The sequence below is a fragment of the Bombus pyrosoma genome, linkage group LG7, assembly GCF_014825855.1.
Source record: "Bombus pyrosoma isolate SC7728 linkage group LG7, ASM1482585v1, whole genome shotgun sequence".
Taxonomy (NCBI): Eukaryota; Metazoa; Arthropoda; class Insecta; order Hymenoptera; family Apidae; genus Bombus; species Bombus pyrosoma.
The window spans coordinates 13691981-13717516 of NC_057776.1; the positions used below are offsets into that span (position 1 = coordinate 13691981).

General features: G+C 31.9%; 1 protein-coding gene and 1 long non-coding RNA gene across 2 annotated transcripts; both read right to left on the reverse strand.

Annotated features, from left to right (window-relative positions):
- Nucleotides 1-18313: 18313 nt before the first annotated feature.
- Nucleotides 18314-22124, reverse strand: LOC122568985. Its single transcript, XR_006317286.1, has 5 exons — nucleotides 21289-22124; nucleotides 20710-20895; nucleotides 20431-20597; nucleotides 20154-20358; nucleotides 18314-20009 (listed from the first exon to the last, which is right to left on the reverse strand). It is a non-coding gene; the product is annotated as an uncharacterized LOC122568985 (long non-coding RNA).
- Nucleotides 22125-23828: 1704 nt separating this feature from the next.
- Nucleotides 23829-24810, reverse strand: LOC122568984 (28S ribosomal protein S21, mitochondrial). Its single transcript, XM_043729400.1, has 2 exons — nucleotides 24677-24810; nucleotides 23829-24277 (listed from the first exon to the last, which is right to left on the reverse strand). The coding sequence occupies exon 2, from the start codon at nucleotides 24275-24277 to the stop codon at nucleotides 24005-24007; it is 273 nt and encodes a 90-aa protein (XP_043585335.1). The 5' UTR covers nucleotides 24677-24810; the 3' UTR covers nucleotides 23829-24004.
- Nucleotides 24811-25536: the final 726 nt, after the last annotated feature.

Genomic DNA, 25536 nt, shown 5'->3' on the forward strand with positions numbered 1-25536 from the left:
CGTTACAGACTGTTATTGTTCGTCTCAGACAATGTATCATCGTAATAGAAGAACATTTTGAATACCTATTATGAAGATGGTGACTTAAAAGAAGGTAAGTGATAAACGTCTTACGAATTTTACGATCAAGTCTTCTATATATTCTTAATTCGATAGAAAAATTACAATTCGATATTTAGGTCAACTTGCCTAAATGAACAGTCCTGTATAAAGAGACATAAAAGAACGTTATGTAATAGGAATAGTATTCCTTTGAAATAAATATGTATATTAATTTCAAGCCGAGTTCCATGGCTCGTCATTGTACGCTCTATGTATTTTCATCACCTTTTCGTAGTTATTCACACATTAATGGCTTTCGAACGACACACGTTCACCAGTGGATGACATTTTACGGTTAATACCGATAATATCGTGAGCGCGTAGCGCGAGCACAGTCAAACACCATTCAAATCCAATCAACGAAATTATCGTGACGAAACATCGAGTCCGATGCATGTACTTACATTGTACATAAATGCGTTTTCGACAATGTTTACATCGCGGTATAACGTCAGCGGTCGGGTGATAATGTCAAAATCGCGTTGCGAATCACGCGCGTAATCGCCGATTACGCATCTAGTATTTCCCGTTATCGCCACGGAAAAATCGTACATTCCCGCTGATCAGGGGAAATCTGTTGAAAAACAGGGAATCCTCGTATCTTTGTAAAAAAAAAAAAACTCAATCGCATGATCGTGATTTATTGGCTTTAGCTAGATTCGTTTACCGCAACGTGTTGAATCTCTGTGTTTTCCCGTAGAACAAAGTTTTAACACAAAGTAACCTGTTTTATCGAAAACATTTTTTGACTGAGATACGTTTGAAGTATGTTGCGCTATCGGAATTTGTTAATCGAGAAACGATAGATTAGTCTATGATGTTGTTGTAGTATGACGTAAAAAAGAATTTACTTGGTAATTCCCTTGTTTTTTTCTTTCTCCAATAAAATTCCTTATAACGATATTTTCACATTATATCAGAGAAATAGAAAAAACACGCGGGATATTTGCTTTTATCGTAAAACTGAATATTATGCGGAGAAAATTTAAACACTATCTTGTCTGCCGTATTGACAGACGTGGTAAAAGTAATGGACGTATCATATTATACTAAGCACTTTGTATAACGTATCCTTTCTATTGAAAATGTATTAATATTCACGGCTAAAACAGTTCAAAGTATGATTTTATAAATTAAAACACGATGCGTATTTCGAAGTGTAATTTTATAAATTAAAACATGATAGAATGTAATACGAGTTAGGTTATTCCGTTACACGTAAGATATTAAATTACAATCTTCAATTTTCGAACCTTAGGCATCGGAAGGAAGAGAGAAAAATAGCATTGAATAACTTACCAGCAGATTCGCCGCAGAGTTCCTTTCGTCCCTTTTCATAACTCTCACGTAATAAAACACGATACTAAATAAAGAATTTTGTTGGCATCAGAGAGGATGGTGCGTGATATTGAATACCCAATCAAATGATCGATTTCGACAATTTTGCAATTTTATGTATATTCACCGTAGGATCAAGTTAAATGGTAAAAATGAAGTACGTCGAAATTTCAATTAAACACTTGTCCTGCTGAAAGGGAACAATCGTCCGACTGACTGAAAAAATGAAATATACAAATGTGCCACCAGCATTGGAATAACACAAGGTACACTACATAGAGGTTGCATAGAATGTATGTGTGTTTAGCGCGTTCGTATAATGTGTGCGATTAATGTATACATTTAGCCACCTTCTATTCAAAGTTCAATAAAACGACAATGAAAAGTTGTACATTAACTCTATAAGAATCGTTGTAACGGAGAGATTCCAATCTTCAAATTTGTGGTGTTTTTAGCTCCCAAAAGATTTCTTGATGTCTGTGGAATCGATTGAATTTGAAAAATTTTAGAAAAGAGAAAAACATCTTCGCTTCCGTGTGACCTCTGTGGGAGAAACTAATTAGGGATTCTGAAAATGCAGGCTTTACGCTTTAAAACGAACATAAAATAGTTATATGTTTTCTTATTATGAAATATAGCAGTATAACAGTTTAAATATTAGCAATTTTTCGGTGAAAATTTAGCGTTCCTTTAATTTCGCTAGTCAGTGTATTTAATAGCGCGTATATGTTTTAATTATGAAAGATGTAGAACAATAAATCGTAAATAATTATGTTTCTTCATTAACGCTAACTTCATCATTGTATCAGGAAAGTGTAATGGAATATATCTTTTATTCATAGATTTCAGTATACGTCATTAATTTATGCTGCAAATTGTGCATGCAAGATTAATGAATTAAGCATTATCTTAATGAATGACATTTTTTGTACTAAAGCAATTTCATGAGAAATTTTTATTTTATGACAATCGTGGATAATTAAATGAATCATTACTTTAATAACATAATAATGAATGGTATAGGTATATACAAAAATACATATGCTAGATCAAGGCTTCGCAATCTTTTATAGGCCAAGACTCATTTTCGTAAACGGTAAATTTTCGCGATTTACTCGAAGATTGTACGAAATATAATTGTTATTGAAAATTGATTGACAAGCAATTTAAAACTTATTTGATATCCATGTACGATCTAAGAAACTATCCCGGAAAGTCATGTGCCAGATTAATCACACAATGAAAGTTTATCAAAATTGATATTTTTATCAACACAATTGGGAAAGTAGAACATAAGCAAATATTTATTCCATTTATAAAATATTATTACATTATAATTATATTATATTTTATATATCTTTCCCTAATACGTGCCCTATTGTATGCACTTTGACATGACAATTTATAACCATGTCATAACACTAAAAATTGATTATCATTATTATCGATCCGTCAAATTGCGCATACGTATGCCAATGACGATATCAATACTAAGACAGAAAAAATCGTGCAATAAAATTCTTCGTTTCTTAGTATGTACATCGAAAGTATATCTAAGCATTTTAAACTGTTAGAACCAATTTAAATCATCCGAGAAATTTCTTCGTAATTCAGTTCGAGGATATTTCTGAAAGGATAGGATATTTCTATAGCCGATCATTTCGTTATGAATATCCGGCGGAAATTACGTTTTCATACGGATCTACGTGTAATTGGAGGAGTGTAAATCTGTACAGAAAATCAGATGCAATTACCCAAAGATTCACTACGAATCCATTACCGACTGTTTACATTTCACTTAAGTAAAGTATTTCTGGAACCGTTCCATCGGATGAGGTGTTCCCGCGAAACTGGGCCACGTCTCGACAAACAAGAAACTTCATTCGTCCTCTGTCCTTCGTTTTATTTTTCCCTTCCCCTGACATTGCTGCTCGTTTCTTCATGAGTCCTTCTGGACGCCGAACCGGGAACGAATGGCTGTCAAAGAGACAAACAGTGACACGGAAAATGGAAGAGAGAAAGTAAAGAAGGAAATGGAAGAGTAGGACCAGCCATTTCACATTAAATTGCGCGTTTAATCGTGCAATTGTCACATTTTCCTGTCGAACTCGTGTAGTATTTATAGACAATCAATAACAGTGAGATACCAATTCCTGTAAAATTTCTATTTTCTTACGAAAGCATCTTTTAAAATGTACGATTTTAAACATGTTAAAATATTGAATAAAGATAATCCTTCTTTATATAACATTCGTCAAATGTAGATATTTTTATCTTCATTTTTTTAAGTGGCAACGTCGATTTTTGTAACGAATTCCGATCATCGTTCTTTTTCAACTTCCACAAAATTATCTAAACGAGAGAGGTGTTTCTCTTACGAGCTCAGGAATTATCTAAACGAATATAGAAAAGCAATACAAAAACACATGAAATATTTTTCCGTGAAAATTGCATTAATCTCTATTCTACTCTAATTTCTCAAATTGCAGATCGAAATAATTGAATCTCGTTAGTAATTAAAATGTTGCTCTTTAAAGATTTATAGATTGCAACTAACAATCCGTCATTCGTTTTAATCAAGCTCGATAGGTGAATCAGGTGCTATTAATTATTTTTTGGATAAATTTAATTAAGAATTTGATTTTTATTTTAGTTAAAAATCGTATAAAGCAGTGGACATTATATAATGCATACTACTGCACATAAGTATTACTCGTTAGATTTCTTGAAATACTTCAACAAATTTGACCCTATTTGGTATATTGGCGGTAGATTTATATTAAAATAATTGGAAAATAAAATCAATAAGAAGCGTTCAATTTTTCCTGAGTATTCGTAAGTAATCGATTAAATAAAGCGACCATAGTGAATAAATTAACTCTGCATCCGCAAAATTCGTATTATCTTCCCGTCAATTTAATATTTTAAACTAATACTTTGGATTCATGGTTGCTTCTTACAGTCTTTTATTATTACTTGGAACGAGTAACGTTCCATATATCTCGTTTATTGGTTCGAGATTCAGCGATTTATGAAAACGACCTTGAATGAAGTGATGAATGGATAACATGTAACTCTTCCTACGTCACATCTTTGTACTGGAATGAAAGAAGCTAGCAAAAAGCTAAAGGAATATCAGACGCATGGCCGGTGCCAGTCAGACTGTCGGCGAATAACGCCGATTAAACGTTCCAGTTACGAAATTCAAGGTTACAGAACAACTACTTTTAAGTGACCGTTTCCTCTTTTAAATTTCCAACTATATTGCTTCTATGCTTCAAATTTCACGTGCACTTTGTTTCTTTCTCCTTTGTGTGTGTGTACTTTTTATACTTTTGTCTGTTATATTTAATTAATTTTATTACTTGAATTTTATTTCATTGTTTTTCAATTGATTCGTCTATGACGTTAGCATGTTTCATCATATCGATATTATCTCACTTTTTTTATCAATATTTAAAGCGTTAAATATTTAAATTATTATTAAATGTCCAGTGAATGACCTACTAATAACTTCATTGGTTTTCTCAAATAAAATCTGAGCTTAATATGGGCTCTGAACCCATTGGTTTTTCAGATAATCACCGTGTTTTGAAGGATATCAGAATTTAATTACGAGAGAAATTAGAAACGCAGAATTTACTCGAATTTCATCGAATCATTTTCAAATTAATGTTCCGTTAGAATATTACACGGAATCATAATTTTACATATATAATGAAATTATATATTATCATATATTAATGAAAGAAACATTTATTAAATATATTTTATAGTATTAAATAATAGAACTCCTCTCTGAACGTGGTCACATCTTAATCATTAAATAACTCACTAAATGTACACAAAATTAATTGTATCATATTCCATTGAACTCAGTTAATTATAAGACAGTAAACATACAAGTTAAAGAAAAATCATGCTTCGTAAAACCTTGAAACAGGAAACATTTAGTAAAAGAAAAAGAACAATCATGAAAAATGACTTCACTTGGTGGAAAGAGCCAGGAAGAAATAGTTAAGGGAAGAAGATACTTGACGAGGTAACGATGCATTGGATAGAAAGATAAACAGCAACCTCCAGAAAGTATTAAAACTTGAGATGGAATCATTAAAAGAAACAAGTTAAGGATCAAATCAAGTATCAACTTATCCGTATCACAACTCTACGTTCTTAATCTCAACACGACGTTATTAACTCTTAACTAAACGTAGGATTAGATTGTTTAATCTTGGAATATTTAATATGTAAAACGCGTGATAAGTTAAACAACTTGAACTTTAGTAATCTAGCGTAAATTATTCTAATCGTTTATGACATAATATCATTCGAGAATTAAACGCCGGAATCTTTTTCCGGAAATATTGCGAAACCACGGTACAACATCCTTGTTCGAGATTTCATTAACGAGGAATCATTAAAAATTTTCAACGAAACGGTTACAGGCAGCTCTGTCTGAAAATAATGATAATTACATTACCCCGCAAGATTATTATAACGTTGCGCAATTAAGCAAAATATTCGACGTTCACCGGAGCACTTAGCTCGATTATATTGGGTCCGTTTTATTACGCAGCGCGTTCAGCATGTAGCTAAACATCACGCCATTAAACGAGCCGTTTTTATTATTTCGCTGCTGGTAAATCGTTGCTTTGTTGGCTGGGAGCCGACATTCGGCAAAATGGAGCAACGAGAAAAACCACGAGGTCAACTGTCCTTTGTGATTGTCCTTCCCCATTTTTCATTCAAGGCCATTTTCAAAGGGACGCGTGATGATTCCTAATTGAAGAAGCAACGCCTCTTTACAACCTCTGAACATTATTTTCATGGTTCATCGCGTAATTATAAACGAGGGTTTTCATCGTTGTGTTAATGCTTTAACAGCTCAACCAGTGACAGTCACGGGTTTACGTATTTCGTTTGCGTGTGTACTGGACATGACATGGAAAGTTTTACACGATTTTGTTATTTCTGTTTTGTTAGTATAGAGAAAAGCACGTAAATTATGCTTTCCACGTAGCAAGGTACAGGAAGATGTTTTAAAATACATTGCAATTGGCAACTTATAATAAACTATGTAATTACTTACGTAAATATGTGATATACTTATTATTATCATTTTGTCATCGTTTTCTATACAAAATGTCCACTTCCGTCGTACTTTTACTTACTTTACCCTGGACTCAGATAATCAATTTTTGGAAAAAAGCAAGTAGGCATTTTTTCCGGTAGATTTCGTCAAAATTAGACTGTTAATATATGTACAGTATGCAGATGCGAGTATCATCATATTGTGTGCTAATGCGTGTTGATCAATGGATTAAATTTTACTTAATGATTTATTATACAAATTTTCCGTATCTGCCAGGGAAAAAAATCTGCTTATAGAATATTTGTTCTAAATTGAAGAACTGATTAGAAAAAATTTTTAATAATAATAATTTCTCTAAGAAGTAGTAGTTTATATAGAGGTACGGATGTCATAGACAGTTAAATAAGATTTGTTGGAAAGGGAAAATTGCTAGCCGGAAATTAATTTTCACCTTAGCGTGTAATAAGTTAATGAAACGCTTTGAAGAAAGTGGAACGTTCACTCGCAGTAGTGGAGATCTAAAATTACTCTTACGTAAGCATCGGGCATACGTATGTATTCAGAAAAATGTTTCTAACATATAAATTGAGTTATGTACATAGTATGTAAATTATTTGTTACCTGTTCAACGTGATATGTTATCTTAATCCTTAGATTGTAAACATTTTTACGGTGCCTTTAAACTGTAAACATGGGACTCTTATGTTCGACATATTTTTCAATAGTTAATAGTTGTTGAAAAGATAAAAAAAAGAATACATATAATGTTTCCAAATGTACTAAACTATGATTATCATAAAACATTTGCAAAATAACTTTCTTTAGGCAGGCGAAAAAAAGTTGTCTACCTTGCGGGAAATTCAATTCGGTCGAAATAGCCTGGGCATGAAATATTTACCTTCACAGTTCACGCGTTAATTTTTTATATGTAATCTGAATCTTTGATATGTAATATATGGAATATTTATGTAGCTGTTGCTTTATCAGAGCGTCTTCTTATCGAAAGTTTCTGCAACATTGCAGAGAATGAATAGAAAAATTTGATGGTATTCCACAATATCATCTTATCTTGAAAAGACTATTGAAAATGCTGATTCTCAACTATATCAGCTTTCTTATCGTATCGACTCATAGAATCTCGATTTGTAAAAGCGTTTCGTGCTACGTGAGAAACACAAATAAAAGATAACGTAAGAAAGATTCAGGATATTGAGGAATATGTTCAAAACGTAATGTCAATAACGAATTATTAAATACATTTCCACAGCATATACATTATACGGATAAGAAATAAATTAACATATACGGTGCACAAGTAAGCTCGAAAGCGTAAAAGAGTGAAGCAGAATATTTGAATTGATGATTTCAGATTAATTTCAATTCCATTTTGTTATTAAGAAATTTCATTTTGTTACAATCCATGCCATTGCCTTATTAAATGTTCACACAACGAAACGTAATTCTTTGTTACATACCACGAATCGCTAATTTCTCGATGAATAAATTTCTGTACATGAAGTTTGCACTCATTGTATTTTTTTATACTCTTTCCCACGTCGAACGTAACAAACGAAACGTACTATTGATATTTACGCACTTATTGATATTTGTTGCAAGTAGGCTACGAATTGTTCTGCGTTCCTAGGAGATTTGAAAACGAGAAATTGCACAAAATCCACGTAATATGACAAAATATATAAAGTACCCAAAGTATAACGCTTCTTATAATATTTGGTAGGTTGAACAATTCCCTGCTGGGGATCCACTCTTAATTGTAGTCTCAAAAATATGAATTTCCATACAAATGCTGGTCGTAGTTAATTCCACAATCTAGTTATAAGTTGAACGCTTTTTACTACTTTTACTTCCAAGTCACTTTATTATGAACCTGTTATTTTATGCAAATTATACGTGCTCTATAGCGTAAAACGATAAATAAAATAAAATTTTATCTAATTGAATCTAACACACGTGGTCGGGCGGTGTATCAATATAAATATTCATTGCTCGTAATACCACACTTTTCGTTATTGAAAAACACGTGCAATACGCGGAAAAACACAACTAATGCTCGAAAGCACTCTCGCGAAATCGTGCCGTGTTAAAACGCGACAAATAATTAGTTTCCACAAAAATTAATTTGTTCCGTGGTCGTCAAATATTTCGGATCACGTGCAAGATAATTTCAAATTCGATTTTTATTTTTTCCCGTGGCGCGCATTAATTTCGGCCGCAGAAGCTTTAAGAGTAATTGCTTTATCATTTCACTTGTTTATGCCGCTCTACCCTTTCTCTGATTTTACCAGGACCGGTACTTGTTAATTACGCGACCGCTGCGTTAATTTGTAACATCTACTTTAACCACCGTGTACATTTACATATGCAACTAATGCGCCCGAGTAATTTCATGGACAACCAATTCCGCAATTAGAGGTTTCGAGTCGTTGTTGAGAAGAAAAAATTACCGAATTATCAGGACGGGATGCGATGACAGGGTGAGGCTGGAAGTGCCGCTGGCTACTACCAGAAGCTAGGACGAATCTCGTGATATGCGATATTCAAATTAGCATCGTGTTAATACCAGAACTGCCAAACCAGTGAGAATGGCTGGTATCAAATCTTTGATTTCAGTAATTATTGAAGACATGCAACCGTGTTTTTGGTACCATCAATGTTTACTTTTAATTAAGCTGGAAACGTGATTACATATACTTGTTTATTTTTGTCACATTGTTTTAATTCTGATTAATTGCAATGGCTACAACATATATTTGCGCACCATTGTATTTCTTACAACATTTGCATTCCAATTAGTTAGAGACAAATATATTATTAAATTTCGTATCGTTTAGTAGTATATAGTAATAGTAGTAGTATACAGTAGTATACATAGTAGTTGCGCGTGATTACAAAAATTTAATATTATGAGAATGAAACGTAGGACCTGATTAAAAAACGACTCATCGGAAAATAAGGGTGTGTGTAAATTATCGCACATTTTTGGAGTCTGTGTGTGTGTGTGTGTGTGTGTAATATATTTAGATATATGTACGTGAAAGATCAGTATTGTCTAGTGTTAAAGAATAAATAGCGTCATCAATAGTTTTTGTTTCTTAACCGGAGAGGAAGCATATGATAAATTGATAGATTGATAGGTGTATTGATTTTTTTGGATTATGCAGTCTTTGAATTATATGACATCTTTGAATTTCACAAAATCTTCTAAATACTTATGGGGTTAACACAGTTATCGAATTGATTTTTAGAGATAAATTTGAAAAGATTCCTTTCCTTGTCATTTATTTTCGTTATATTTCAGTTATAAGTTGAAAATTTTGTATCTATCTATATTTCTTACGTAGATTTATTACGTACATACCGATTTCATATATTTAGCAAAATGGAATACCTAACTAGAACCACTTCGATTAAGTACTGAGTTTAATAAAAAATATTTATCGATATGCGTAAAGAAACAAACTTCGTGTGTCCTCTTATCTCATCCAACTTTTATTTGAAACATTTTTCTTCAAAATCATTAATCGCTCAGTAATCGAAGTGATTCTAATTGTCTTCTCCACCCTGTATGTATGTATTTATGTACATATTTTATTATGACACGAGCAGGATGTTCCAGAACGAATGATAGAATTGGAAATTATCCTATGTGCAAAAATAAGTAGGAAACGCGGAATAAAATTTTTTTGTTTGGCACTTCGTTTTCGAGAAAATCGAGTTTGCATTTGGAGTCGTTGACACTTCGTTCACAACCGCACTAAACGCGTTCAATCGAAAGTTAGCTGAGTGCACATGTATTCGACGAGTTTTCAAACTTGATTTCCTCGAAAACGAGTCCCGAAACTACGAACTTTATTCTATTTTTTCGACTTATTTTTGCATGTAGAATAATTAAATACGCGCATTATAAAAGAAATTAATGGAAAACTCCTAGAGCAATATAAAAATGTATAGTACTATAAAATAAAATGTATTGTATAGTTTCAAACGTCAATATACATATAGTAGATTACAACAATGCACCGTCATACAAACGTGAAATGTCGCCGTGTTTATCTCGACAGGTCAAAATGGATCGTACGTAATTCGACGAAATAATATAAAACAAAAAACGTTGTGCGTCTATTATTTCCTCATAAAACGGAAGAAACTTTTCGGACAACCTGGTATAAATGCTTTAGTATGAAAATGAATAGAGGCGAACAAACTTTGCGCTCATAAACAGTGACAGTTAAGACAGTAATAAACTTCATCAAACAGATGTAGGGATCAAGACAAGAAAGTTTGAACATGTGTAGTTAAAATCTGGTTTGGTATACGCGTATGATGCGTTTGAAATTTATTTTTCTGGAAAACAAAGCGTCTTATGAAAAAGTAGTTAGTCGATATTTTTCACTCCTTTTCACGTGTAATTTAACTTCCTCTTTATCATTTACTCCCGTTCCGGAATTAGCCAAGTTCCATTGTGATTGACAAATTTTATAAATGTTTATAAATAAAACATCATCTTACTCTACGTGATTTTCAACTTTTACTTGTAATTCCAAGTGATATATAGCACATTAAACTGTAAAAAATGAAAAGTATCGAGTGACATTCGGAAAATTTTAATTCGCAATACGACATAGCCAGTGATAAGGAGCATACGAAAGCATACGAGAGCATACGAAAATGTGTTAAAATTGACATCCGCTCTTTTTCCCGTGGACCGTTCAGATGCTCCTATCCTTGAGATAAAAGCTGTAAAAATTATTCCTATCAAATTTATCTTTGAAATTAAACGAACCTGTTTTCACATCTATTTAATAAATTCATGTTCTACATAATTTTGCATAATATTACCTGTTTCGTGACATGTATAAGTAGCTATCAATCCAACTATCTAATTACCAAAAAAAGGCACATATATATATTTCTTGTAATCCCATCTCATTCAGATGTATGTACATGACAGTGCATGATATCATTCCTAGCGAAATTATCAGGTGAGGCGAAGTTGTAGCGAACCAATCACGTTCAGATCATACGATGTATTACGTAAACAATAAATGACATTGGTGGAAGGAGGCACAAGAGTGGCTTTCGTTCATTCACTTTCAAAAAAGCAAGTCATGCGATTCTTGAAACTGTGATATTTTATAAATCTTATCGGTAATAGTTATCGCTTCTGGAATGTTTTTGTTATTAATGAAAAACTCATTTTGCATTCTTGCAAACGTACAACGCTTATTTAAGAGTTCCATTAATAAAAAGATAAAATGACACGAGAATGGATTTGTAAATAAAATGTTGATATTTATATATCAATACGTATCAAAAATCGAGTCAAACTTTATCGCATGCCTCATCATTTGCAAAATGAAATAGACAAAAATAACGTGCTACAAATTATTCGGAAAATTAACAACGACCAGTTAACAATAGAATAGTAGTATGTGCGTAATAAAATTTCAGATCATCAGGGATGTAACGTTTCTTGTCAGATATAATTGTTTTAAACATGAAAAACTTTATTCAAATGTCTCGTTTTATAACTCCTCTTTTTCAATTTTAACATTTATGAATTCAACATTTATGATGTCAACATTTATGAATTTTTAATTTACCGAGCATAGCCTTTCAACAAGACAATTTTATTTTATTTTTTAATTTTCTTATTTTCGGTTGAACAAAAGAAACAATTTCTTGAACATTAATTTCATATTACATTTAGTTAATAGGATTTCTACACATTACATCGATAGCTTTACAACATCGATGTTAGAATTTTTTTTAATGGAAATAAACTAAATGCATTTCAAGCTATTATTTTGTCAATTTAGAATATATTTAGAAAATACGAAACTTTGAATTTTTATAAAATTGCGCTTAGGAATTTTTATTTCCAAAAGTAATGGTCGAATCAAGTTTCTTCTTACGTTTTTAATGTGGCAGATGCAGTTCAATTTAATAAAAAATGTTTACATTGAACAATTAATTCTTTAAATTTAATTAATCTAAATTAATATTTTCTAGAAAATTGTAATTAATTTTCATTCTGCGAATTAAAAATAGACCATGATATAAACAGAAACATTGAATCTTTTTTTGTCTTAAATGGCCAATTTTAAGACTGAAAAATTCTTTCTATACATTGTTTTACTGATACACAACTGTTTCTATATAACTTCTATTCACACATAATTCGTATCTTAGTAAATTGGGATAGAGATTTAAACGAAATACCGAATCTGATGTGATAATTTAAATATTGAATAAATAATTAAAATTAATACTATTGCAGTTCCATTAGTTTCCTATGATTATTTGAAAATAAAAATAAGGCTATAAGTTGAATGATAAATGAACATTTTTTCACTTCTATATATCTACAGGACTGAATATTTTTCTGTATATTATTGTTGTTGTTGTTGTTGTTCTATTATTTGTATCAATGATATAACAATTAAATATTGATGTAATATTTTATGTGCTGGATATAAAAAAGTAATCGTGTGAAATTTTTCTTGCTGCGTGATATTTCTGAATAACATAGTACTCTATTTTTCACTGGCCTGAAACAGAATATTAGAAATAAGAACAGTGAAAGAATTACTCTCTCGTTAATGGCTTTTTAATGACACATGCTTACCGATAAAAGAACATTTCGTCATTAATGGTGATGCTATTATATGATTAATTTTATGATAAAAGTTATATCTAACCTATTATTAATACATGACATTATTATTCTATCACTAGCAAACATATTATAACGACGAAAGAAAGAACAACGTTTGATAAGTGTTGTACAAAGGAATTATCCGCAATTGATAACGTTAGGGAGACGAGGTTACGACTAAAACGCGTGAATTTTTTCTGAAATGCATCGCAGCTCTCTGTCTTATAATAATTATTAAACGATAACAAAATGTTACATAATCCTTTCGCAATTCAGTCAATGGTCTTTGAATTCTACGAGTCTTTTATTCTTTACCAATAAAACAGTTTCTTTAATTGTAACATTCTTCTTTTTAAATAATGTAATTTGACTAAATAGAAATCGAATTTCCCATCAATTTTCGCGGATATCTTGATACTGACGACCCTTGATACGTATCACTCTTCTATACCAAAGTAAGTATGCTAAATAATTTGAAGCTTAAAGAGGAATTTCATCGGAATTTCGTTAAGAATTTCACAGAAATATCAAGGTGACAAATAGCGCGTTCTAAAGTAACTGTCGATCAAATTGATTAAATAGCGTCTACTTCCTGTTAAAGTTAAACTCCGTGCAGTATCATGATGTGAAAACAGCCGCATTAAATTCCCAGTGATTTACGAACTGCGAGTGTGTTTGTCGTGTAAAGAGAGTCAGTCATAAAGTACCGGTTAATTCCAACTTGTGAACTTTTTTAAAGAACTACGCGAATATCTCGTCCAAGATAAAGATATTATCCTGAAAGTTTTTTGATATCCTGCCTGTCTAGCGCGGTGGAAGCTTCTTTCTATCCGGCCCGGCCCCCGTTAAATCATTTCAAGCGTCACAAACAGCGTACAACTTTTCGTCATGGGCCCCGAAAACAACTTCAAAAAATTGACTTTTTAAGGCACGGTGCTCTCGTTTTAAACAATTCCCGTTCAGTGTATTCGGTCATTTTTAATTCTAAAAATATCTATTTTCTATTCACTACGTGTATTATAATTTCTTATTAGGTTTCTATTTGGTTCGAATCTTTTATCGTCAAATCGACGATGGAAATTCCTTCTTCTTTCCGGGATTACACTTTTTTTTTTAATCTTCTTCAATTTAGAAGAAGCATCCATAAGCTGTTAATTCGTTAAATCGTTACATCGACGATTGTATTTTATTTACTTTTATTTTCTGTCCTGTAGTTACATTAAAATAGTATAAGTCTATAAGTATAATGCGTAGCCTTTATTTTAAAATTATATTGGCAGAACTGTACTAAAAATATCCTCTAAAAGGAAAAGACCAATATACGAAGCTGATAAATTCGCGAGTATGGTATTTAAATAGCGACCGTCGATTTTAAAAACACGTAATTTCAGCATAGATAGAAGTAAAGCAACTCGAGAAAGATAATTTATAATTTAAACGAAAACCATTAAGAAATCTTTGATAATTTGAATTCAATAATCAACACAGAAGTACAAGTTTTAAATGAAGATTAAAATTGAATTTCTTTTTCATTTGGTAATTTTAAAATCAATACATTTTCGTAACCGTGTTACCAATGATATAACCCAAACAGAGAAAACGAATAAAATTAACATCAGTTGCGCTTTGTAAAGAGCACCTTTGATACCAGCAATCGTTCACAGATTACAAGCAAATTGTGCAGAATAACGGATCTTTTCCACACGTTTAATGATGAGTTTCTACGTGTAGTAATCGACGATATCGCCTAGCAGGTTTAATGATTGAAAGTGCGGTTGTTCTAGCGGAACCAACTGATATTTGCAAGAGGACTCTTTGATCTTTCAGCAGAATACATTTCAGGAAGCTGAAATCTAACGCTTTGCAGATTGGTTTTTTTCCCCAATTCCTTCCTCTATCGTTCGTTTAATCGAACTTCTGTTTGGTGAAATCGTTCCGTTCTCTGCTCTGCATTCTTCCCAGACAGGGATTGTCATTTCTCAATTGCGCTCTTTTCAGTAGCGGAAGATTACACGATATTTTTGTCTTTCAATTTCCTGAGAGCAGATTGAAATTAGTTTTCGAGGATTGGAAATTACGAATAGTCGAAGCTTTCGTTTTAAAATGTGATTCATTTATAAATTGTACTCATCGAATTGTCGTTATTTTAAAATTGCGCCCTAAATGTAATTCTAAACTCATATAGAATCATTTACCGAGTCCGAAAATGCTGTTAAAAATATAATACTGAAAATGCCGAACCTATTAATACTTAATCAATCGTTAACTGTGAATCGTGAAACGTTAAAAAAATATTTTTTAAATTTCTATCCCAAGAGTCCGTTTCCAACTGTACTGATTATAATTAATACAATATTAAACATCTATTTTCATCTATTTCATCTCGTTTCATCTATTTAATCGATTAACAGAAGTTTATCAATGGTCGCTATTATTATTATTACATATATAGAAGACAACATCTCCATATCCATTTATTATATTTCAGCGTGCTAGTATCCCATCTTTATAATCATCGAAGAAACCAATTTATAATAACTAACATAATCTATTACTCTGACACTGTGTATTTCGTTTTATTTTACTTTTTAATCCCAATCCTTTCAACATTTCCTATGTATCGAATAGGAATTCTATTCGAACCCCTTATAATTTTGTTACGCCACGAGGCTTTCCATAAGCCGTTATTCCTAACCGTCGCTCATGGTATCGCAGTATCGTGAGCGAACCGTCTCAAGCAGCCCGACAAATATACAATGTAGCGGCCAACATCAAACAGAGGGAGTTCTAGAAACGTCCGTCGATTCGTTTCGTTATTTTAAACACACTCATAAGGTGACACGCGTGATCATGGCGTGATCAGTGACGTGATCGGTGGCGTGACCCGAGCATGGTGGGGATCGTCTCCCATGGAACACAAAGGACCATCGAAGGGCAATCAGCATCGATCGAGGATCCAAACGAAATGCAAAAGTCTCCAACGAAATACAAGTCGTCTAATCTATCAAATACAAAACACATTGTAAAGTCGAGTCGAATCATTATATTACACTAATTGCATCATCTTTCAAATAATTTGTGGCGCTTCATTATACTGTTGTTTATATATATATTGTCAGATATATCATTTTTTGTTAACTCTGTTAATTCAGTGTTAATCTCAATTAACCACCTCTGTCATCTTAACCGACACAGAGAAACGACTAATTCGCGGCGTCGATTTTCTGAATCGTAGCGAGAATTTACGCCTCCCACTGACGCGCTTTCCTCGCGATCGCGTCTCTCCGCGAACGATCGTAACAAATTTTCTGCTCTGAAAATTGAAAAATCACGATATATTTGGATATTTCGATGGAAGAAATGAGATTTACTTTCTCCTACAGTTTCAATTGCCCCAACATTCCGCATACATAAACAGTGGATTCTATTCGACAACTCTAGAATTTTCTATTCTAAAAACCAATTTATACGATACTACGTACTATACGCCGTATCGATAGAATTTTCATAGTAGAAATCAGATTTACTTCATTCTTCGATTTCAACTCTCCTAACAACCCTATATCTTCTATGTAAAGAAAGATGTTACTATTTCGAAGTCTCGTAATTATGTATTCTTCGTTTTATTTAGAAACTCCGGTAAAATCAGATCCTTTTTACTTTTCTATTCTAATTCCCCCAGCATCTCTTCGTCCTTAACGCAAACAACGAGTTCTACTTGAAAACTCTTATAATTCTCTATTCCTTATTATTTGGAAACTCGGATAAAAGATATCGGATCTTCCAATTCTAATTCCCTTTGTACGAAACGAACAGCTGCAACAAGTTGCAAAACAAGATCGTTGCTTCAAGTTCGACCTCGTTATAGCGGGGTCAGGTCCCAGTTTCAAGAAACACGCTCGCGATCCGCCGGTATTTCAATCATAAACGAAGTTCTCCATCGAATTGGCATATTTAAAGGCGGATCTTGCCACGTTGATCGTGCGCTTCGAAGCAATTTTCAACCTTCCCCTTGCGATATACGCGACGATTCCTTTTGCTCTCCTCATGTACGCCTAACGAGTGGTATTCATGAGCTGACGGACTAGAGTAATCGCTTCACAACGAAGCGCTCTAAAAGTTAGAAGAGCGTTCGGATTGCCGCCTCGGTTGAAAATCTGTCTCACGATTTTCCTTCCCGGAAATCTTGTTTCTGACACTTTTGACTAGGCTCTTTAATCAAATGAAGCTCGCGGCGATAAATCTTGGAGTAATTTTTATCTATTCAAGTGTTCAGAGTGGCTGAAATTCAAAAGCAATAGTTTAGGAAATTCCAGCAATATAGGAAATTCTATTCGTTTTTTGATTGATAGAAAACGAAGGATATCAAGATTGTACTTTGAAAAAATGTGTAAAGCGTATTTCCTTCATAGTCTTATCGCAAGTTACAATCTTTTCATTGTGCTCTGTTACCTTAACGAATAACAAAGAGGTTTACTTTTGCAAATAAAAGAAACAATTGAGAAATAAACAGAATCAAATATTATGCCAACGATATTACGAATTGACATACACGATGTATGGGAGCCTATCAATTTGCCAATTTTTCACAACGCGAATGAGCGGGATCATTAACCGTATATATGTCACGGATGTATGTAGAAATTATGGGACTGGTGTTACATATCTATCCACGCCATCAAATCAATCACGATCATGAATATTCAATAGGAAGTGGAAACAATCTTGGAACAGAAGAATATACAAAGTAAAGTATGAAAAATATACTTCGTCGTTATTTCTAAGGTAGGTAAAAGTTTCTAAGATCGCCAAGTATCTTCAGAATAAATTTAAATTATGATATTCTGTGTAAGTTCTTAAAAATATGTTTGTCATTCTCTTACGTCAAAGCTGACACTTTTGCAACTCAAGCATTGAAATCCATTTGAAACTAATCTACGAAAATATTTATGAACAATAAACATCTCGTTAGAAAAATGAACATTTATATAACGTACACACACATATATATATACATATACATATGACATGTGCATATATAAACACACAGAAGAATAAATTTCCATTCGAAAACATTTGTAGGAATTAAATAAAAAGGAAACAGTAATGTATATTATGTAACAGCACGTGATATCCTGTACGTATACCCAAAGTTAGGAATCCTATCTTTACTACTTAAGATAACCACACGGGACTCTTGCATAATTAATTTGTTAATGTTAATAAAATAGCGTAATTTATGAAAATGTCGTACTAATAATTCTAATAAATTCTCTTATGTAATAGTAAAGCAAATAAAGCATTTCAAGTAGATTCTATAAATCGCGAATTAGCTAATTGCATGCAAGCAACGCAACAGTCGTAAACAATAATTAAAAAATTATTGACTAATACTTCATTCTCTTTTTCTTAAGTGTTCATTGTACAACAGCAACGCGAGTCGTGGAAGATTATTTGCAAAATTTTCACAAATTTCGACAGATTAATAATTTTCTTTGCTGACGATGAATGGATTATGGATAATGTTCACTCATTCCGTTAATTTGCAGTATTTTCTTACTTTAACTTGCAAAATTGCGAAAACAGTTTGTCCAAAGGAATTCTGCAAACTGCGATTGCTAAATAATACAATCTCTTAATTTACTGATATCATTTGTTCATTGCACATGGAAACCATGGCATTTCTAAAATCTTGCATCAAGATTCAACTTACTTGTCAGGAGGAAAAAGCAACTTCTATCATTGAAACGAACATTAGCGAAAAATTGTCGTGTAATCGAATAAAGTCTACCGATACAAACGTCTAATACAAACAATAATTAGAAAAGAAGGGAAACCATCGTATTCGTTGAATTGATTACGCAGGAAATCCAACGCTCAGCATTCGGAAGAAGCTCGTTTCGAAGTCAACGTGGAGAAGCGACTCCGTTGAAAACAGAGGACGTTTTGGTTGGAAACGCGGTTTGGCCTAACTCCGAGGAATCTGGACCGAAACTATCTTCGAACTGCTGGCAAGACAGTTTGCCTGGAACTGGAATTCTCTCTCTCTCTCTCTCTCTCTCTCTCTCTCTCTCGGGAAACTATCCATTTCGTTTCTTCGTACTCTCTATATCGGTCCGTTTGCACACTACCCTCCGCCTCTCCCTTATCCATCTTTAAATCCTCAACTTGCCAATTTTCACGCTCACGCTCTGACTCGCCAATCGTCGGTTGACATCGTTATAGCATGCAATGTGACCGACTTTTTATGAAACACGACGATAGATAAATATCGCGTGGCTTTTTCTTTCTGTATTTTGATCATTTATTGGCTATGCCAATAGAATCAATATATAAATATTGGGTTGCCTGGAAAATTCGTTTCGTTTTCTGTGGAATTTGCTCGACATGAAAGATCATACTGAAAAGTTTCTCACCGAAAAACCTGAGATTCGAAATGTAAATCGAAACGAACTTTCCGGGCTGTTCAATACAGTACAGTACACTACAATATGTGCCAATCGATATATCTATTCGTAAATACAAAAGTTTAAAGGTAATTTCAGTATTTCGAGACACTTGAAATACTCGAGAATCTTATCAATTTTAATTAATTCTTATTAAATTCCAATTAATTATTAGTTAGTTTAGTTAACTATTTTTCTCGTCCAACCTCCCTGCATTCTTCTGCAAATTGTTTATCTCCTCGTTTTTTCCCCTTGTCCGCGTAATTCACAGTTTTTCTCGTCTGCTCTTATACAGAATCTATTATAGTTCTTTCCTCGTTGCCGTTTTTTAATCTCGTTGTCATCGATCGATCTATTCTTAATAATAATTTATTACTGATTGTACCAAAATGCACATTCATATTTTTGAAAATGCGACAACTATCGTAACTATATTATATATATATTTACTATATTTAATATATCTCGGATATTTTACATAAATAATATGTATTACCCGCATTTTGTGCATTTTCCTTCCTTCAAATCGCATAAATATAATGCAATCGTCATTAACGAAATTCGTATCTGAATGAACGATTCCATTGAGGAAATTGCGGATTGTAAACAGTTAGTGCGTCACTTTGACAAACGTCAGGTCGTAAAATGTGTGCGCAAAATTGTTTTCCTTGAAACGATTTACAGATTGTCAGAAGATAAATCTATGAAAAATGCAAATAAATAAAACGATTGGAAGAGAAAGAAATATATAATCTATGGAATCGTAATTTTACCTTTGAATTTCTAACTTTTGTTTTTTAAAACTTTCTAATTTTAATAAAAGTATTCGTTGTTTCACGTCTTGCTTTCCTAATCTGCGCTTGTCATCCACGAAGACAAATCTCGTTGAATTGTTTTTTACAACCTCTGTCTTCATTCTCCGTGTTTTCTACTTCGCGTGCTGAAACCAGAGCAAAGACAAAACGTTTTGTCGGTTTTCTTGGCAATGAATTCGCCAACTTGGCGAAAATTGAATAGATAGCAAAAATGAATGGATAGCTGTGCCAAGTTACCCAGCAAGAAGGAAAAACAGGAATACCAGCGTAGAAAGGACAAAAAAGTTATTATTCAGTTTATTTTAATCGAGTAATCTCATGCATCTTTTGATTGCGTAAAATCTCATAATCATTTTTTCTTAATACGTCCATCATGTTACAATGAGCGTTTTGTCCTTTTTCTATTATGGTGAATTTTTTTTCCTGTAAATTGCAAAATTATTTACGCACTTGTCGTATCAGAAGTTAATTATTATACATCAGAAGAGGAAATATTATGCCAAGATATTTATACAGTGGAAGCGAAGAATCAATCAAACATAAAAGAAAAAATAAGCGAAATAAAATTTTGTATTTCATAATCTTTTTAGTCGGGAACCTGAAGTTCGTAAGATGATTTCAAAAACTAGATTAAAGTTCTTTCCGAAGTAAAGATAACGAAAATTACTTAGGAAAAATGGTGCACTACTTGGAAAAAGTTTTACCATCCCAGACTATGTTTTTGCAGAAGACCGATATAGATACATAACGCACGAACGACATTTCTCCTTTTTAATAAACTGACCGTAACTTCTTATATTAACACGAAAATATTACCTGACATCTTCTACATCGTAAAATAGCTTATCTTCTATTTTCGTGTTCTAAACATTTCCTCAGGAAAATTAAACAGATCGCATTCTGAAAAACGTAAATTATAAAAATTAAAGACTTTTTAAACTCTAAACATATTGACAGAAACGTACAGATTTTAGAACCATAAAATATCACGATAGATTTGCTGAATTATTTAAAAGATTATATTTTAAAATTCCCTTCTATTTAATTCATATAATCGGATTTTCAGTAACGGGTTACCAGAAAATTGAAAATTTAGGACGATTCATAATCCATCATGCGCGTCACGAATACGTTTACGTTCTTATTACTAACGTTCTAAATGTGGATCTCGGCGCTAGCAGAAAATATACAGACTACTGAAGAAAGTATATTTCAAGATAGCAGACATATACACGTAGTTTTATTACTCTTGAATAATAAACTATTCTGCCAATATACGTGTAAGACGCAAGCAAGTGGACGCTCCTCATAAACAAATCAAACTATAATTGCGTTCAACTTATAAACTGATAAACATTATTACTTCATTCGTATCTCCTTCCTTATATATACATCTGTTATTGTATCATTACACATTACACATTAGATATTATGCGTAATTACTGATTATATTTTATATACTGCGTATTCTTATTTCTCGTATTTTAATTAATACGGATCGCACGATTTATTTCGATTCATATCACTCACCATAGATAATGTATTCATTAGGTAAACAAACGTTATTTTTCATTTTACAAGCATTTAATCTTAATAATAAGGGAGAAATAACGTTAAGAAATTTAATACGACTGTCACTTTCCTATGTTTTGTACGTTTCGTACGATTACGTTGTTTTAAGATTATTAAGAAAATACTGATTTAATTTTAAAGGTCACGTCCAAACATATTTGATCTATCTTTAAGGTTTTATAAAAGCTTTTGGCCTTATATTGTTACTCGAAATAATACTGTGAAAGATAACTTTCTGCTTCATTACGTTTCACTTTCGATGCGAAGCTGCAACTTGCTAATCAATTCGCAAATTATATCAAGATCGTTTCAATTGCAGCTAACGATAACTAGCTCAACCATTCTCGTTAAAGAACAATGCAGCGTTATTAAAAAAAAGTCAGAAGCGATTTTCCATTAGAACTAGATTATGCTTATTGTTAACGCTTAGCATTGCAATACACACGTAATTTTCTTCAGTACTGTAAACAAATCTAAATTTAAAAAGCGACAGAACTCGTCATTTCCAGTTACACGTCACAGAATTAATACAGTGTAGCAGCTTGTAAATGTGAGAAATTTGAAAAATATATATATTGTTTGGTTTCACATGCGTAGAGTACCACGGTAAAATGTTTTTCTGAAATTCGAACAGTCAATGAAGTTACAACGTTGAAAATATCTGTCAAAAACATGCTGTTTACTCTGGCATCTTTGATAATATTTATTCGATATACTTCAAATTCTTTATAAAATTAACTGCAACGTAGCTTACGATATTTTTGGTATTATATTTGATTTAATTTTCATAAATTTCTCACTTCGTAACTTTGGATAAGAAACAATATATAAAAATAAGGCTAAATGTTGAATAATGAATCCTTAGAAGATTGTAGGGAAAGAATTTTAAATCAACCTGTTTTCTTAAACCTACGAAATGGTTCTACGTCTCTCAGGAGAGTATGGCGCGATATTATCGTCGTAATGCAAATTGATATTCAAATTTCCGATACTCAGTACATTGAAGCAAAATTATTCCGTACCAAGCTAGGAATATTATCTACATGGAAATGTCTGGATTAAGCTACAAATATTATTTACTTGAAATAGTCTCTGCTTACCTATCTATGTCACATGTTACATTTTCTTTTCTTTTGGATCGGTCAGAGTGTTGGAATATTTATTAGAAAATTTTATTATTGTTTTAAAAGTTTTGTATATCAATTTCTTGGCAAAATTTTTAAGAAATGGTATTTATAATTTATATCACAAAAGAAGCTCGTCCCTGTTTGTATCATATCTCATATCCTTTTAAATCGATAATTATGAAATTACAATGTATCTTAACTACATCTTGTTTTTCCATCAGTACATAGAAAAATTCTTGATAATTAATTTTAAAATGAAAATGATATCTATTATACCAGAGATGAAAATTGTTTAAAAAAATTTACAAGCAGAAAAGTGACTCTTATCCATCAAGTTCTAAAGAAATCAGTGGTTCAAGTAGTTCATAGGATGGCGCCACGATACATATCATACTTTGGATTATATGTATATGTATTCCTTTTCAGATACAATTTATTTGAAACAGTAGTTTAATACAAGAAATACAAATTGATGTAATATCCAATGTACCATCTTATTTCGCGTCTTCTGAACTTCTATTTTTTTTGTAATTTTCTGTGTAATTTCTGACGTTACCGATTCAGCATGAAATAATATATGACATATGACCATAAATGAGGTACAGATGTAATGATATAACTGGCTAAGGATAAGACAGACGTGACATTAAACGGAACTTTGTGTATCAGCTTCTGACATACCGACGACGTAGGTTTGTAATTTATTTAACGTCTTTTAACCAGTTATACAGAATACACATAAAGTAAGGATATTTACCATTATATCATATGTATACAAACTTACAGATGACTTTAGAATTATACAAGACACTTAATTAAAACATAAGTACAGCTTAGTCAGAGCCAGGATATGGATCTTTTCTGTTTTTTCTTAAAATAAACCGAACCTTTCTATTCATGTCCTCAGTATAAATAGCTTTACATATTTCAAAATTAACCCTCCTTCTTGTTTGGGTAGGTTTTTCATAGTATCTAGTACGTCTATATTGTTCAAAAATACCTTCTTTTGACAATATATTATTTAACAAACGAGAAGCTTTCTCTATATTATTATTGTGAACCATAACTGTCCGAGCAAAAAATTGAGCATGTTTATGCATTCCCATCTGAAAAGGATATTCAGAATTAGTCCTTTATTAATATTTTCTTTATTTATTATATCAATTGTTGCATTTGCATATGCATTTTAATTATCTTTTACAATGAGATTAAAATATATTAATACATATAATATAAAAGTATTCACTAACATAAAATGGATATTATAACACAAAAGTAAGTAATAAACATATGACATTAACTTATTCTAATATAATTTCTTTAATCGGAGACAAAATAGGATTGATTCTAATATAATTTCTTTAATAATATACTGTATCTCAATAATTATGTTGAATTTAAATAACACTACACTTGTAGGTTAGTTAAAAATGTTAAAAGTACTGTTTACGTTTATCATTTAAATTAATTTCGATATTAATACAGTAGAACATTTGATACAATACCTTGAATTTTGATTAAATACGTATAGTTATTCAGAAAGATTTATAATAATTTAAGCGTACGATCACCTGTTGTGAACATAACCTATGTATACCGTTTCGATAAATCGACGTATTCAGTTTCTAAGCGCGGTTCATTTGAATGCTCTATTTATTTAGATGAATTACTTTCAATTAAAATATTCCTCGATTATCATAAGAATATAAAGAAAATATTTCTTGATCGATTAATGAATTAAAATAATAAAAGTACTGTAATAATGGACGCTGTGGCTATAAAGTAATAATACATTTTGTAAAAACTTTAATGTGTGGTATATTCTCTTACGTATATTAAAATATTAATTGATTTCTTCATTTTTTTATCCTTTCAATAAAGATCAACTAAAAAGAGTATGAATAATATATATTTATAAATATTATCGCCTTTACCTGTTACAGTATGTGGTTGTTAATTCTTAATTCCTCGTGGACGTTCGCAATAAAATCGCATATGACCCAAAAAAAGCATGTTCAACATAGTAATGACGATGAAGTATAAAATTAAACAGGATAAAATCTGTACGTGTAAGTTGTTTATATAAGTGTCATTAATCTGTGTCCATCCATTTATTTAATTTAAAAAGTATAAAACACAGTTACGATGATTATAGATACTTTAACAACATTATAATCTTATATAAGTAATTAATTACTTCTCGGTCTTTCAAATTATACCGAAATCCCCAGCGGCATATACAAAGCCATACTGACAAGGATATTAGAAGCAACACCACTGAAAATGGAGTAGCATATATGTGTATACGGAACATTTGATTTTCTTTGCAATTTTACAAACCGCTTTTAGATTTTCCCTACTTCCA

Excerpts from the sequence above, each read along its gene's own strand:
- LOC122568984 (XM_043729400.1), bottom strand. The coding sequence starts at position 24,277 with ATGGGAATGCATAAACATGCTCAATTTTTTGCTCGGACAGTTATGGTT.